Below are 17,404 nucleotides of genomic sequence, written 5' to 3'. Positions count from 1 at the left end.
CCAAAATGTATTTAGAACAATTTTATAGTTTGCTGGATTCGCCGCCGAACCGAAACGCCGCGCAGCCGCGCATGTGGCATGTGGCAGTTTCCTGAGTTTCCAGCAGTTTCACAACCACACTCACATACCGCTCACAAGTTCACAATTGTTCACATAAGCGAGATTTAGGGAAAATAGCAGTATACATGCAGAGGTTGTGTTGAATTTTTGCTCTAATTTTTCCTCTCTTTATTCTGTTTTGCTACAAACAGGAAGATTTTCTATCCTGTTTCCTTTCTTTCTGGAGCTTCCTTCGGGTTTAGGTGTCTTCGACTTCTCCTTCAGGTTACATTACTCCAAACAGATTTTTCAGTTAATAGACTAAGTATGTACATTAAGTAAGAAAGAAAAGAGATTTATATGATCCTATGGATAAGTTGAAGGCACCTTAAATTTCCACCGTTTAGTAAAACTTTAAAGAAATGTTCTCTTTTGCTTCTAACCTAACCTAACCTAACATTCGTCGCTCACATGTGCTTTTCATACAGTGAAATTCTTCTGTAACTCCGACTAAATTTCGATTAACTTAATCAGTGATTAATTAAACGTAGAATTGTTTATCACAAAATTTCTAACTGTATGATTTTTGTTTGATTACAGATTTTGAATTCGTTATTATAATTTTTCCAAAAAGGATTGTAAGGACTCAAGGATACACACACGTCCACAGAAAATATAATGGTAAAAGCATTTTTTAAAAAAGTAAATGTATATTCTACCAGATAAATTAAATTATTAATGTCCAGTTGTCAATGCAGTTAATCCATCAATGCAGATTAATCTTGATCGGTAAAACTAAGTTCTAAGAACTAGGAAAAGATAAAAAGCAAGTTAAATTGAGATTAAAGTTAATTTACATTGATAGAAATAGACATTAATCATGCATTTTTGGAGGGTATATAGAAAATATGGGTTCAAGTCAGCAAAGCAGTTAACTTGCTCGTTGAGCGAATGCATTAAATGATAATTGCTTTGTTGTAGCAATTAGCTTAGTTGCATAACGTATTTTATCTTCTAGCTACAGGTTTCTAGCTAGAGATTTAGTTTATTGTAAGTTACGTTTGCTGGTTTTTAAAATAAATGTTAATATAAATGTTCTCTTAGATTATATTATGTCGAAAATATACTCAACGATGTACAAGTTGCTATACATAACATTCGCTCGACAAGCAAGTAGCTGCTTTGTTGTTTTAAACACGCCCTATGAAGTGAGAATATAAGAGATTGCGATTTCATTGTTTTATTTTAAATGAATATATATCATATTACTAATTATATTATTGTATAATACTTGTTATGAAATTATATGTTACAGGGGAAAAATAAGAAAACGCGTAAAGTTGTGATGCAGAGATTTGCTCAGATGAAAAGGATGATTAGTCTGAGCGATTCGCGAATGTAAGTTAATGTACCATATGATCTTCGACAAGCCACTGTTATAACTTTGTAAATCATATGCGAAAAAAATTAAAACGGATTTTTTTTATATAGAAAACCAGAGAAGCGGCTGCCGTCAAAGAAAACTCCGAAGGAAGATAAGACTAAAATAAAAGTCACAGAAGTGTAAGTAATATTATATATAATCTGACATTTTATATTATTTCTAACAGAAGTATCTTTCTGCATGATATTATGAAATTCTTATTTATCATAAAGTATTTGTTTCTTTCAGGCCACAACAATCCTCCGCATTATTCTTCCAGTATAACACGCAGCTTGGACCGCCGTATCATATTTTAATTGACACAAACTTCATTAACTTCTCCATTAAAAACAAATTAGATATAATACAGAATATGATGGAATGCCTCTATGCAAAGTGTACGCCGTATATAACGGATTGCGTAATGGGCGAGTTAGAGAAGCTTGGACAGAAGTATAAATTGGCATTGAAAATCATCAAGGATCCGCGATTTGAAAGGTTAAAATGTATGCATAAGGGAACCTATGCAGATGACTGTCTTGTGAACAGAGTAACACAAGTAAGTATTAGTTGCAAGATGTTATTTTAGTGACAATTCTTTTAGATGTAATCTAAATTTATCTTATTGACGATAAAATTAAATTGTGTGTTATTATTATTTCAGCATAAGTGCTATATCGTTGCAACAAATGATAAAGATTTGAAAAGAAGAATACGGAAGATACCGGGTGTGCCAATAATGTATGTATCTCAACACAGATTTACGATAGAAAGGATGCCAGATGCGTATGGCGCACCCAAATAATAGTATAATTTATTGATACCTTTTTTAAATAATTATCTTTTTGTATTAAACATACACAAAGATGTGCATTTTGTTAATAAAACTTATAATACGTCATGTGTTGGAATATTATTTATTTAAAGAGAATTTTAGTTATTTATTTATTTTTCTTAGATACTTCTAACAGGAATATTTAATCGAAGTAAATATTGTTTAATTTATAGGATATAGATTTTTCAGTACGAAGTCCACGCGTAGTCAAAGGAGCAGGCAAATAGTAGAATAATAAATCTCCGTCGTACTAGCTGTGCAGGCTAAATTTTATCAAATTCTATTGTTTGGCAGTGATAAGACATTTCTATTAAAATATTATATAAATATTGTCATGATTATTTTTCTTATTTGACTTTATTTTTATAGAATAATCCAACAAATGTTTTGGTACAAAATAGTCGCGTCGGTCGCGTCCTCTCTTAACAGCAATAACAAATTTCTTTACGTTAGTATCGAGTAATTTATATACATTTTCTAGTATGACTACTTTCCTATAACCTCTCCTGTCTCTATAAAACCTTTGGTAAAGAATTTTAAAAAATTAATATAATTTTAAAATAATTTATATATATTTTATACATACATATACATAAACACACACGAATGCATATTTATGTGTGCGCGCGCGTGTTTTATAACGTATTACGATATAATTAAATTATAATAAATTTATATTTATAATACTCATAAAATTAATTTTTATAAATATGCTAACACATTTATAACATTATAAATCCAATTGTATAATAAATTTTTGTAATTCTTATTTTTTTACGAAATCGTATACGTAAACGAGGCCAAAAACAGGAGCAAAACGATCGGCTGCGTATTTATGGCGAGGCACGCCCGCAAAATAAGCTATTAGGATATTTAATTCTGCCAATTTCTTACCCTGTATCCTCGAGAAGCTCGTTCGCTCTATTGCGAAAAGTAATCGTGCTCGATGTCGACAATTTTGTACACCCACGTGGAGAACGATCGGATTTCTGCAATGCGATGTTGCAATCTGTCAGTCCGCTCTATGAAATCTCATGCCGCGAATTTTTCCTGCAAAAGATAGTAATTTAAATGTCTGAGTTATGTAAGATATTATTTGAGTTCGTGACCAAATATTATTATATATATATAGAAAAAAATAATAGACATAATAATTATTTGCATTGTATAATAAAATATATAAATATAATAAAATTGTTGGATATAATATAAATTTTGTAAGGTTTTTGTATTAATATTAATTTGTATTGTATTAATATTGCAAACATATATATTATACAATAATTTATATAATAAATAAGTGCTTTTTATTATATTTAAAAAAAATATTACGTATCACAGACATTCGTGAGTGTTTAAAAAATATTATTTATAAGCACATATATTTATATATTTATATAAAAATATAAGTATATATTTATATATTTAAATAAATAGATTTTATTCATCATATTACAGATAGTTCAACAGAGTTTGCGTGATATTGTCAACGATACGGATACGAGGATTCGTATAATCACTCTCCTCAATCAAAAGATCGTATATCGCGATCTTCAGGGTTCGAGAAGCTCGATATATGCGAGGATTAATGTAATTGATGATTTCGGCGCACAAAGTGTCACGGCTTTTCTATATCCGGATAAATGTCGGGATTCCTTCGCCTCCTACCCTGGGTCGTGATCTTTCTAATATCGCGGAACAACAAATGGCGTACGCACGTACGCGTTATCGCGGTGGAACACAGGATATTAATCATGCAATTCAACGTCCTGTGTTGCATCCTTCGAGAGACAAGTCTACGAACCAAATTTGAATTTATTTCTTTCGGATAACAAACGATTGCTGCATTTGCTGCTTAAAAACTACTTCCTGCTTTAAAATGCAATTATACTATCGTTTATCACATTATCGTTAATTACATTATTTTAATTATATTATTATATTTTTCACCTCTTGTGAAGAAATTTATTGTAATAATACAAAATCTTATCTGCGACGAAATAATAAAAATGATGTAGATTATTTAAAAAATTCTAAAGAAAATACCAAGATTATTTTCTTTATGCCTAAGATAAAAATCATTTAAGTTTAACAAAGTTTTAAACAATTTATTATTATTTACTAATAGATTATATTGATTAATTTTTCAAGTACGTATTAATTTTGTAAATACAAATCCTACAATATCAAAATTTTCTCATACCTCTCTACTTATATCTTTAAGTAGATTCAACATTTTTTCAGTTGCATATCATCATACTATTAATATAAAAATCTTTTAGTTAGTACAGGATTATGAAATAATAAATATTAAGTTAAAGATAAGTAATTAGTCACATAATTTAGTCAGATGTGTGGAAAGTCAATGTTAAAATTAATATAGTAGGTATCGTATTGTATTGTAAACTATATATAAATCGGAAGCCATCCCAAGGTACCTAAGAATTATGAGAAATAAATAATAAATATAAATCTTTCTCGATTCTTAAGTTTACTTAATTGAGATTAAATAAGATAAGTGATACGTACATGAGATGAGGTACTTTGTAATTAACTATTTCTCGTTGTTCATAATTCTTCGTAACCGATATTTTACGTATTTTCCGCATGGCTTTATGAATTATTTGACGCGCAGAAAATTACTTGTCGGTGCGTGTCGCACGGTTCCTTGACAAGACGGACGTTCGGAGACTTAACGCAACTCAAGAGTGGAACGGATGCATTTTACTTTGGAGTCCTATAAACTTAAAGATAGCGCGAAACGCGTCGTTTGGCGCATTGTCACCTATTACCCTTTCCAATAAAACCCTCTCGAATTTTCATCGATATTTCAAGCCGAGAAGAAGGCGACTCGTCCATCATCCGATAAGGAATCGCGTCTCTCCCTATTCTTCAGCGGACGTTCACTCATTCGAGAGAACACTCGTACTCATTCTTATCTAAGTCCACGTAAAGCGAGTTGGTCCAAAGCGATCTGTCCCTTGTTCCGCGGGATAAAAGGAACGAGGATGATCGGAAAAATGTGCAAATCGGTTCACTTATTGTTATATTTCTCGATTTTTGCAACAAATTAAATTCTACAGATTCGTTCGGTTTTTAGACTTGGAGTTTAAAATGAGTAAACCGAGAAGGTTTGACTTGTGCAGTACCTTGATTTCTTCACATGCACTACTTATTAGTTGAATTAAAGTCACAAATAAAAATATACCAAATGTTAATAACAATTTATTCTTTAATTATTGACTTATTTCGTGATGGATTTCTATTGTTTTTAATCACGTATTATTCTCAAATTTTTTTTTTTTAATTGACTATCACCACTATAATTACTAATCGATTCCTTTATTATCATAATCTCCTTTCTGCGGACTTTGCTTTTCATTCTAAACCAGAAACTGGACCATATGCGATCACTGCAAAATCAGATGTGCGCGAACGAATTCTGTAGTGAGGTGCATTTTTGCGTGGCATGAATACTTGGTTGCCACGAAGAGTAGCATGGCAACTCTATTATCTTATTTTTTATAATTTTTTATAATTTTGGTTGTAGCTTTTGTAGGTTTCAACATTATCAAAGCACCAACCAACTTACATGTCCGTACGGTATTGTACCTAGTAAACTAGATTAAAGGAAATCAACGGTCCAGTGAGCGAGTAAACTACGTAGATATGTAAGAAAAAAGGAGGGAAGAAAGTAGACAGACAGACAGACAGAGAGAGAGAGAGAGAGAGAGAGAGAGAGGGGGGGGGAACCCGAGACGGTGAATTAGTTCGAAGGAAAGAGGATCGAAAGAATCGAGCGGAACACTCAATCGCGGTAACGGATTATAAAAGTGACCATATAGGCCCGCGGATATATATCTACACACAAGCCGTGAGTCCGGATCCCGCGGATCACCCCCGCTCCACCTTTCACGCCCCTCCCTTCTGACATATCCCGATGTTTCTCCGCGTGGCAGTCTGCATCCCCTAAGTCGGGGTGTCCCCCTGCTCGCCCTTCTAGGTATTTCCACCCCCCTCCTCCCCCACGCATTATTCATCTCTCGTTCTCTATCCTCGTCGCCCTTTTTCTCATCGGTCCTCGTATTACTCTTACTCCCTCTTTCTTCCTCTTTCGTTTTTCTCTTTTCTCTTCCTCCTTTCTCTCTCTCTTTCTCTCCTCCCTTTCTCGTTTTCTTTCTCTGGTCCACTTGACGTCCCTCTTGTTCTCGCTACATCTCTCTCATTCCCGTCAACGCGAAGCAACGTCCTCGTCGCACGGGGCTCCAGCGTGCGGCGGCCATCTTGCATACCTGAGCCTCCGCATTGCTCGTTCCTCGAGGGCAAAAGGGAGAATATCTCAGCGAGACGACGGCGGGATGCGCGAGGCGAGTCGAAGGTGGAATGATCGCGCGTGGAAGATGGCGAGGAGGGAAAGCTGGAGAGGTGAGTCGCGTAAGAGGGTGGGAGAGGAGAGAGAACGGGGCCCACGATCGAAGCAGCGGGCCCCGGGAAAGAACGAGTGGGAAAGAGAGAGAGAGAGAGAGAGAGACTGGCCTACGCGCGTCGCGGACAAAGATACCCGTATTCTGATATAGGTAGTGGTATGGCAAAATGGTAGGGGAAAGGAGAACAAGAAGGGAGGAGGATGGGAGATGTGAAAGAGAATAAGAGCGAAGAAAATGAGCATTCGGGGAAGGAAAGAGTAACCGGGATAGGAGATCGAACGTTTCTTGACACGAAAGACAGGGAGGGAGAGAGAAACGGAAAAGGAAGGAGCGATGTTGTTGGAAAGAGCGAGTGGGGCCCATCGTGGAGCGAGGAGACGCGGTAGAGCCACGGTGTTTCTCAGAGCGGACAGAGAAGGTGATATCGATAGGCCTTGCGCGGGGTGGTCGGGGTAAAGGTTTAAACAGAAAGAGAGAGAAGGACGAAGAACGGAGATGCAAGGAACGGGCGAAGGATAGAGAGCAGGGGAGGGGGAGAAAGAGGGCCCGATGGATCGGAGAGGGACGGCGTCAGCCAGCCCGAAGAATGCCTCTCCTGGCAGCGGCGAGGTTCTGGGACCGGCTCGGTTCAGTCGAGTCAGGTCAGCCCTCGGGAAGGCGACATTCTTCTTCGCGGTGCTCACGTTCCGCGTTCTTTTGGGGCCTTACGTCGCGCTCGTCGTGGCCTCGTCGTGTTTCGTTATTCGTCCCTTAACCCTTCACTCTCTCCTACTCTTTTTTTCTCGGCTCCGCTGCCGATTGTTTCCGCGGTTGCACGCGGCTCGTCTTCATCCCTCGATAACGCCTACCCCGAGGCGCGCGCGCGCGCGCACGCGAACCCGTTGTGTTGCTCGTGAGATTGCTCCGCGATCAGCGGCGAGCCCGACCGAGCGCCGCATCGCGATCGCGTGAACTTCCTGACAATTTCCGCGAAAGATAGCGTGAGTTCGGCGGCGAGGCGCGCGTACTCGAGAGTGAATCGCGAATTCGAGTTCCTCGGGGTTCGGTCACTAAACTCGTTCGATTAAATCGGTACTCTCGCGAGGATACACATAAATCGTGAATCGTTCGTTTCGTTTTGTGTTCCGGATATTGGATCTCTGGTGCGTCCTCGTCTCTGTGCAGTGTTTACGTCGCGAGGTTCTGTCGGGCTTAATCCGGGCTTTAGTGATAAATCCGTGGATTCTGAGGGATCTCAGTGTTTGAGATATAGCGAGATATAAAGATCGTCACGAAAAATCGTTGTTCGTTAACGTTGCCAATCATTCCATTTCGAAAGGAATTCGTCGTCCTGAAAATGCAATATGACAGAGCGAAGCACGTGACGTAGATGCGTGTGCTCGAAGCGCAAGAGTTGAAAAAGGAGAGCAATCTTTTGAGAGAAGAACCCATTCTTGAGGAGGAAAGAAGATATACGTTCTCTCGATTCGAAATCGCGATTGCGAATTGCTGATCGGAAAATCGTCCGAAACGTTTCATTCTCGCGCTCGCGAAGCATTCGCGAACATCCGCAGACGCGCGTTTCGCGAGGCGCGGCTCTCGGCGGGTCACTGCCCCTTCTGCCGGGTGAAGTCTTCTCTCGTATACACTTGACTTTTAGCGGCGAAGGAAAGGAGAAGTAAAGGAGGAGAGAACGAAAGAGAAAGAGAGAGAGAGAGAGAAAGATAAGGAAAGAAAGTGTGTATGTGTGAGAGAAAGAGAGACAGAGAAACAGATACGAAGAAGAAGAGGAAGAAAGACGGAAAAGAAAGCACCCACCAGCTCCGGGTTTAAATCGGGACTTTGGTCCCGGTGGGGAAAAAAATGCGACGCATCGCCGGACAGGGGACGGCGGTTCACGTCGTCGCGCGCGATTAATCTCCATTCTTGGTGGAATGTCGCGATACGTGCAATGCGCCGGTACGTAGACGCGGAAGACGACAGGATTATCGCCGGCCACGACCATGAGGAGGAAGAACGACAGGTAGTGCGTAATCGGAGCGCGCGATTTTACGCCTACGACAAGTCACCGTGAGCCGAGATTTGGCTAAGACAGGTGGGCGTGTCGCGGCGAGACCGAAGAGATGATCATAAGGGGATCGATGATCCTGACCCTGCTCCTGGGACTACTGTCGGTGGTGGACCAAAATGGCGGCCAGGTCGTCGGCCAGGACGCGGCGGCGGCGGCGACGGCGACGGTGGCCGTGGCTGGGTTCGACGACTATTTTACCTCGCGCAACCTACCTCAAAGGGTCACGCGGTTAGTCCCACGAAGGTCACCGATGTTGCCGCAGGATAGCGCCGGGGCGATGGGCCTGGCGATGCAGAGCAGAGCGGTCGACACGCGAGTCCAGCTCGAGATCAGGGAAGGCGAGCCCAAGGGCACCCTGGTCGGCACGATACCGGTGAAGCCTGACTTCACTTACAGGTTCAACGAGCCACCCCAGGAATTCGTGCTCGACCCGGAGACCGGCAAAATAAGAACAGCGAAGGTTCTTGATCGTGAAGCTCTCAGCAGTGATCGGTTCGATCTGGTCGTGCTCTCGAGTCAGCCGACCTATCCGATCGAGGTGCGGATTCTAGTGCTTGATATTAACGACAACAACCCAGAATTTCCGGAGCCCAGTATCGCGGTTAGCTTCTCGGAATCAGCCGTAGCGGGTACCAAGCTGTTGTTGGACGCCGCGACCGATCGGGATACACCCGAGAACGGCGTGCTGGACGATTATTTTATCGTTGACGGCAATACGGATGGCAAGTTCCGTCTGGAGGTCACTGGAAACCCTACAGGTGAGACGTCGTACCTGCACCTTGAGACTACCGGCAAGCTGGACCGCGAACAGGTGGAATTCTATTCGCTCAATGTCTGCGCCCGCGATCGCGGCCGACCACCACGGCTGGGTTATCTGCTGGTGAACGTGACGGTGCTGGATGTGAACGACAATCCGCCCGTGTTCCAACAGAGCGATTACGTAGTGGCGTTGAACGAGAGCGCACCAGTCGGCACGAAGGTGCTGACGGTCCACGCCACCGATAAAGATTCGGAGGACAATTCCAAGCTGACATATTATCTGCCGGATAATGAGCGCAAGTTTACAATTGACCCAGAGACCGGCACGATCACGACAGCCGAGCCGTTGAAATGTCCTCAACAACGTTGCACGGTGGAACAACCAAGCGGCGGTTGCCCCAAGAGCTGCGTCATCACGGTCTTTGCTCGCGATCACGGTTCGCCCAGGCAGGACGGTCGTACTTACGTGACGGTGAACGTATTGGACGCGAACGATCACGATCCCGTGATTAAATTCAGCTACTTTCCACAGAATGCGCGCTTCGCTACCGTCGACGAAAACGCCGCCAAGGACGCGATCGTCGCGGCGGTGTCGGTGATCGATGACGACGAGGGTCTGAACGGCAAGACGAGTGTGGAGATACGCGCCGGGAATGAGTTGGGCCACTTTCGGTTGGAGAAGATGGAGAGCTTCGACATCGTGCGGGTCGACGGCCGGCTGGACCGCGAGGAAATACCCAAGTATAATCTCACGGTAGTTGCTACTGACAAGGGCACGCCGCCCAGATCGGGCACGGCCTATCTCGTGATTCATGTGAACGACGTCAACGATCACGAGCCGGTATTTCAGCAAAGCGAGTACTCGGCGGTGCTGTCAGAACTCGCACCGATCGGCAGCTTCGTCGCCAGCATCTCGGCCACGGACGCGGATTCTGGGCTAAACGCGCGGATTTATTACGAGTTCGGTTCGGGTAATGAGCAGGGCTGGTTCGCCATCGACAGCGACACCGGCCTGGTTACAACCATAGCTACTCTGGATCGCGAGGTCCAAGGTAGCATCGAATTACACGTATCGGCACGAGACGGCGGTCCGAATACTAAGTACGCGTCCACGCATCTCAAAGTAACGATTCTTGATGAGAACGACGAGGCTCCACGCTTCTCCGAGAACGTCGTCGAGGTCACACTATCGGAAAATACCCCGCCCTATAGTCTGGTAGCTACTCTCACGGCTGTTGACAACGATCAGGGTACCAATGGAAGCGTCGCGTATAGCTTTCACTCCAGCGTCTCGCGTGATTATCCCAAGACCTTTGCACTGGACGCCCTGACCGGTCAGCTGACGACCATGGTCGCCCTGGACCGGGAAACCATAGCGACGTACAGAATTCTAGTGATAGCGAAGGATCAAGGCACGCCGGTACAGTCTTCGACCGCTACCGTGGTGCTGACGTTGGAGGACATTAACGATAACTCGCCGATCTTCTATCCTTGGAGATATTTAATGTCCATCTCCGAAGATGCTCCGGCAGGTACGACGATAGGTAAAGTAACGGCAACCGACGCCGATGCTCGGGAGAACGCTCAGGTGAGGTATACTTTGGAATCCGGCCGCGAGAGTCTCTTCATGGTGGAGGAAAGGACAGGCGAGATTGTCCTGCAAGGTTCTTTGCGGGCTATGCACGAGACTCTTCACGAATTGACCATCTCAGCGAAGGACACTGGCGAGCGGGTGGCAGCCAGGAACGCCGTAGTGGAGATTATACGCGAGGAGGATCTGGAACATCTCGAATTCGACACTTACAACGGCTACGAGTTTCGTGTTTTTGAGGATCGTGGTGATTGCGACTTCGTTTCGTCTAGTAGTCGGGTGGTCGGCACGGTACATGTTACGCAGTACGACAACACGGATAAGGTGAGCTACGCCATAGTATTCGGTGATCCTAGAGGCAACTTCAGGATCGATGAGAATACTGGCGTCATCAGCACCGCCGGTTGCCTGGACCGCGAACGAGTCGCCTATTACAGCCTGCAACTGTCAGCGCACGCCAATTTCGCGTACGGCCAGACAACCGTCAACATTACCGTGCAGGATATCAACGACAATCCGCCAAAGTTTCCCAGGGGTGAGCGAGGCGACGAAATCCTGTTGCAGGAGAACGCGGCGGTGGGGCAGGAGGTGTGCCTGGCTCGAGCCAGGGATCGTGACACCGGCGCCAATGCCAGAATCATTTATTCCTTGACGCAGAATTCAGGCGGGCAATTCAGGGTCGCTGAAAACTCGGGCATCATTTACCTGGACAAGCCGATTCGTGCGCCGCCCGGTACGGTCCTCCATCTAGAAGTGACGGCGACTGATTCCGGCAAGCAACCGCTGTCCGCCCAGCACCAAATTCACGTAACGATCGAAGATGTCAATGATCACACACCAGTTTTCCGACTGATCAGCTACGAGATTTCGCTTCCGGAATCTACTCCAGTCAACGAGCGTTTCTTTTCGCTGACAGCTCAAGACGCGGACCTCGGCGCCAACGGCAGGATATTATACAGTGTTACCGATGGCAATGCGGAGGGTCGCTTCGGCATCTTTCCGGATGGCCAGCTATACGTGAAGAACGCGCTCGATCGTGAGGAACGGGACTATTACGCGCTCGAGGTCACCGCATCCGATCAAGGCAGCCCATCACGGAGCTCCGTGGTCCCGGTGGTGGTCCACGTGATTGATGAGAACGACAACGCGCCCGAGTTCATCAATAGCAGTTTCAGCTTCCATCTGCGCGAGAACGAGCCGCCCGACACCTTCGTCGGCAAGCTGCTGGCTACTGATCGCGACGTCGGCCGTAACGCTGATCTTATGTTCTCGCTGCCAACCAGCCAGCAGGATTTCGTGGTCGACCCAAGGAATGGTTTCGTCAGATCGTTGCGCGTGTTCGATCGCGAGCTCCTGGTGACCAATACCGGCAGCAGCTATATCAATCTGGAAGCTACTGTCACCGACAATGGCGTTAACCGCCTGCGCGACCGCGTCAAGGTCACCATCTATATCACCGATGTTAACGACAACGTACCGCAGTTCCAGCGTCTGCCCTATCGAGTGCAGGTGAGCGAGGGTGCCGCGATCGGCACACAGCTGCTAAGAGTGTACACGACTGACGCGGACGAGGGATTGAACGGCGATGTGTTCTATTCGCTGGAGGATGGCAATCAGCACCGTCATTTCATGATAGACGAGGCCACCGGGCAGATCTCGTTGATGAAGGAGCTCGATCGCGAAACATCCGACACCTACGTGCTGACCGTCGTGGCGCACGATGCCGGTCTGGAAACGCGACTGTCATCTAGCGCGACCGTCCATATCGAAGTGCTCGATGAGAACGATAACGTGCCGCGCTTTGTCGACAACAAATCGAAGATCTCTGTGCTGGAGACTACGCCGACCAACACCGAGCTCTTACGTTTCAAGGCCACCGACAACGATCTTGGGCCTAATAGCGAGTTGACATTCATCATATCGGCTGGTAATAAAAGGGACACGTTCTATATCGATCCGCTGACTGGTATCCTGTATCTGAAGAAGCCGCTCGATTACGAAGAGATGGTACGTTACACGCTCAACGTCACATGCAGCGACGGAGGTCATCCACGGCTCAGTTCCGTCACCAGTCTGACCGTCGAGGTGATCGACACCAACGACAATCCGCCAGTGTTTCCAAATACAGCAATAGTACGTCAGATACGCGAGGGTATCCTCGTGCGAACACCGATCGTCACCATTACCGCAGAGGATCCAGATTCGGGGGACAACGGCGTGGTCAGCTACTCAATCCTCAGCCAGGACCCAGAGGACGAGGTGCGGCGTTTCGGTATCAACCCGTCGAGCGGAGTGATCCATACGTTACTCCCGATCGACCGCGAAGAGGTGGATACTTTCAAGCTGGTGGTGATCGCTACTGATCAAGCGCAACCGCCAAGTGCCCGGTTGTCCGCCGAGAAACTGGTGATCGTGATCGTCGAGGATGTCAATGACAACGCGCCGATCTTCGTCAGCATGTCGGCGGTGGTGTTACCGCATCTGCGCGCCGGCAACTTCAACTATCATCAATCCTCGACCAAGGAGGTCGCAGTCACGCAGCTAGTCGCTCGCGATCTCGACTCTAGCACCAACGGCCTGGTGACGTACGAGTTGCTCCGTTCCAATGTCAACTACTCGGATATGTTCCGGATCTATCGTAATACCGGTCAACTCACCATGAAACCTCATCCATCATTCTCGAAGGGTGGCCTCCTCGAACGAGCATCCAAATATCAGGTAGGCGTCCGTGCGACGGACGAGGCGGTCCAGGCGGAGCGTCGCTCGTCCGAGACTTATGTGACCTTGATCGTGCCGGGCGAGAACGGCGACGATCAGCCGATTTGGGAGCACCGGGGTCAGATTGAAGGCAACGTTTACGAGAACGAGCCGATCGGCACCAGTATTTTGCGCGTGAGCGCGCGTAGCCATCGATCCAACATCGAGCTCGAGTATTACGTGACGAACGTGACCGCCGGCGACGGGCCCCAAGTTGATCGGCTATTCGACATCGACACGAAGACCGGTGTGCTGTCCACCGCGGCCCAGCTCGACCGCGAGACCGGCGTCCAATGGTACGAGGTGGAGATATACGCCATAGGCATCGGCGGCACCAGGCCCAGTACGACGTCCACCAAAGTGAGTCCGCGCCGCTTGGCTTTTTGATTGATCGTCCCGGTGATATTAATGATGCTTCCTTCGTCGGCTCCTGAAAGATATTCGGTGCTTTTTGTGCACCGTGCCAGTTCTCTCCCCGTCCCGCACGCTCGCCTCGCGTAATGTAATTTCTCGATTGCCGGATAAGACCCCTTCTCGCGAGGCAGGCGAGCGAACGGGTGAATCCGGATTGTCGTTTGCGGCGCGAGATTCAGCGGGGATATTATAATTGCTGAATTGATACCGCGCGAGATAGATTTGACAGTATGATTGGCGCCAGAATCATTGAGACATTTGTTTCATTTGGTAGATAATCTCTATGCATTTATTCTTGTTCTAAGCTGTGCAGATAATGATATAAATTATTAAACATATATACATATTTGCGTGAGATTCACTTTAGATTAGAGCCATACATATTCTGATACCGACTATGCACAATGTAATTATAATCAATTTTATAACTTCTGCTTCTCTGCAAAATTCCCGTGCAGTACAGAAGAATGGAGTATTAATTAATCATATTTTATTCACTCTTCAAGAGAATGTCATATAAATTCGGGGATACGCGCACACGTTTCGTTTTTCCTATTTCATGTATTTTCGTTACTGTTATAATTAAATGGACGGCAAGCGGATTTGTGAGTTACAGATAATCACGCGCATGATTTAATTACTTAAGAGATGCTAATAATGTATCATTATTGACATTGAAAGAAACTCTTTTATTAAGCCGGATGTATACGGATATATACGTAATACGCATAATTTCCGAAGAAATTGGTAAAATCTATTTTCTCAGACATTGACGTTACTGACGAGAGAAATATAAATATTACAATTATCAATTATATACCATTTTTAACTTTTATTTAAATATTCTCTGTTTGTAATTATCTTATAAATGAAAAATAGAATTTATAATAATTTATAATTTAATCTTTGCGATTGACACAAAGTTTTTTATATTCTGATTCGAATATAAAAAGTAGACAATATAGTGAGAAATTCGTAAATAATTTTTCAAAAATTTTGCTCCAAATACGTAAAGATGGTAGTACAAAAGTTGGCAATTAATAATAATTAATAATAATTAAGAAGATTCATAATACGATATTATTATCAAAAAAATTACAACTTTCGCGAGGGAGATTTCACGATTAACATAATTCTATTCGATTCTTCTCTCGACGCTATTCCCGCATTCATCAATTTCTCCTTCTCACTCTCGATGACACAATAATTAGAGCGGCAACGTACGCGCGCCGCGTGTCTTTCTCTCGCCAGACAAGCGATAATTCGACTGACTGAGAATTGCGTTACGCAACAATACCTTTAATGCAATTAAAGCCGGCGATAGAGTGACACACAGAGGGATAAAAGGAATAAGAGAGAGAAAGAGAGAAGAAGAAGTGACGAAGGGAGCAAGGAAAAGAGAAATTCTTTGAAGATGAGAAGCGATAGATGGAAGGACAACTCGCGCGCGGGGAAAAGGACGTGCCTCTTTCGCGATAGGGAGAGAAAGAGGGTGCAGAGGAAGGGAAGGAGAAGGAGAAGGAGGAGGCGGAAGAAGAGGAGGAGGAGGAGGAGGAAGAGGGGGATCGTGAATACGAACGGTTTACAGCCGGTTCAGTGCTGCATAAATAGGGCTTAGGACCCGGGACGTTTTCTCAAATTACAGGGCGCGTTTCAAATTTATACGAAAGCACCGCGCCGCGCCACCACCGCCACCGCCACCGCCACCACCGTCGCCGTCTGGTCTCGTTTTATTAGAACGAAGCATATCCTAATTAATTCGAACTTTTTTACTCTGCACTTGTACAGGGTGTCTCACAATTCGCAATCTTGTCTTTAGCGATAAAACTTTCGGGGAATTTGACTATTCTTTACCTTTGTCGAAGCATTAATAGTTAACAATTTTGTGTATGTGTGTGAGAAAGGAAAAAAGAGAGAGCGGGAGAAATAAGAGACTTTGTCTAATTAGAGAAACAAGTAGATAACAGAATTGCGTGTCGCCTTTTTTGTATAATTTTAATAAAAAGACTTAAAATTTTGATAACACTTTAAATTTAAATAATGTTAAAATAAAATCACATTTTTCTACTAATCTGTCAATTGTTTCTTCTTTTCTGTTTTATATTCTGAAATTTATTGACAAATTCGTTTTATCATCTATCTATCAAATAATTTTTAGCATATTTTATAATGAATTCTTCGCTTTTAATTCTTGAAAGCATAAGTGGAATCTTTGAAATCCCCATTAAATCCTCTCTTTCTTATAGCATTAAATTTCTTATCAATCTCATGTTTTTGCTATTTAAGTTTTTGTAAATCTTGATTAGAGGAACTCCAAGGATTAACTATAATCGAGCACGATTATTCTATTCTGTTTTTATTTTGCGTAAAGAGCTACCTAAAAAATCGGGAATCTTGAAATCGGTGCCCTCGTGGTACCGATATCCTATCTGTGCTCCAGTCCTGCCACATTCTGGGATTGGAGGGCAGAGAAACGGCGAGAGACGAGGAAGAGAAGACGGTTGTAACGGGAGAGAAAAGAGGGAGAGAGAGATGTGTGTGCGAGAAAAAGAGAGAGAGAGAGATAGAGAGAGAAAGAGTAAGAGAGAGCGAGAAAGGAATAAACGACAAGATGAACCGCGTGCCAAGAAATCAACTCGGATTCGAGTTCGGGCCCCTGGCCTCTCTCTCTCTCTCTCTCTCTCTCTTTCCTCACTCTCCCGATGGTTCGAAGACTCAAGAAAAACTTGATCTTGGATGAGCGAGCGCAGCCCTTACTTCTGCGCGCGCGCCAGGGCCTTAGGACCGCTGAGAAGCGCGCAATCGGTCCCATCTCTACCCCCGGTGTGCGTCAACACCGCTTTATTTCTGAAGATCCTTCCCTCTGTCCTTCCCTCCTCCCTTCCATCTCTTTCAAGCCGCCTACCGTCGCCCTTGGCTTCTCTTCATCTTCATCCACACGTTTATCTCTCTTTTTCTTAAATTTAATCTTTTATTTGGTAATGTTGCTTTCGAGAGAAACATGATTCTTTTATATAGTACTTTATGTACCGCCTTTTGCTATTATGGTGAAATCCCAATCGATGTTGCTGTCAAGGTAACAAACAAAGAATTGATTTCCCTTAGCTTG

At 44.2% G+C, this 17,404-nt stretch overlaps 2 protein-coding genes and 1 long non-coding RNA gene across 4 annotated transcripts in view; 2 read left to right on the top strand and 1 right to left on the bottom strand.

Moving 5' to 3' along the window:
* The first annotated feature begins 68 nt into the window (after positions 1-68).
* Bka (FCF1 rRNA-processing protein Bka) lies at positions 69-2,363 on the top strand. Of its 2 annotated transcripts, none has more exons than XM_071770955.1 (6): positions 69-193; positions 640-720; positions 1,355-1,437; positions 1,531-1,602; positions 1,712-2,021; positions 2,127-2,363. In XM_071770955.1, the coding sequence occupies exons 2-6, from the start codon at positions 718-720 to the stop codon at positions 2,265-2,267; spliced, it is 609 nt and encodes a 202-aa protein (XP_071627056.1). In that variant the 5' UTR covers positions 69-193; positions 640-717; the 3' UTR covers positions 2,268-2,363. The 2 variants fall into 2 exon arrangements, with proteins under 2 accessions (XP_071627056.1, XP_071627057.1); XM_071770956.1 differs by lacking the exon at positions 69-193 and adding an exon at positions 297-364.
* A 150-nt stretch (positions 2,364-2,513) lies between these two features.
* Positions 2,514-17,404, bottom strand: part of LOC139808703 (uncharacterized) — a 57,244-nt gene continuing 42,353 nt past the window's right edge. Inside the window, exon 3 of the long non-coding RNA XR_011730927.1 lies at positions 2,514-3,347. This is a non-coding gene — a long non-coding RNA (uncharacterized lncRNA). The remainder of the gene's footprint in view (positions 3,348-17,404) is intronic.
* Positions 8,842-17,404, top strand: part of Ft (cadherin-related tumor suppressor fat) — a 101,170-nt gene continuing 92,607 nt past the window's right edge. The window contains 1 exon segment of the mRNA XM_071770957.1: positions 8,842-14,241. Coding sequence (XP_071627058.1) covers positions 8,845-14,241 — 5,397 coding nt within the window. The 5' untranslated portion in view covers positions 8,842-8,844.

This window comes from Temnothorax longispinosus, chromosome 2 (assembly GCF_030848805.1).
Source record: "Temnothorax longispinosus isolate EJ_2023e chromosome 2, Tlon_JGU_v1, whole genome shotgun sequence".
Taxonomy (NCBI): domain Eukaryota; kingdom Metazoa; phylum Arthropoda; class Insecta; order Hymenoptera; family Formicidae; genus Temnothorax; species Temnothorax longispinosus.
Note: the sequence above shows the minus strand (reverse complement) of the source record. Positions and strands in the feature narration are given on the sequence as shown.

Bases quoted from the DNA above. Each gene is read 5' to 3' on its own strand.
- Bka (XM_071770955.1), top strand. The intron at 1,603-1,711 runs GTAAGTAATATT...TGTTTCTTTCAG, and splicing joins AAAATAAAAGTCACAGAAGT to GCCACAACAATCCTCCGCAT. The intron at 2,022-2,126 runs GTAAGTATTAGT...TTATTATTTCAG, and splicing joins TTGTGAACAGAGTAACACAA to CATAAGTGCTATATCGTTGC.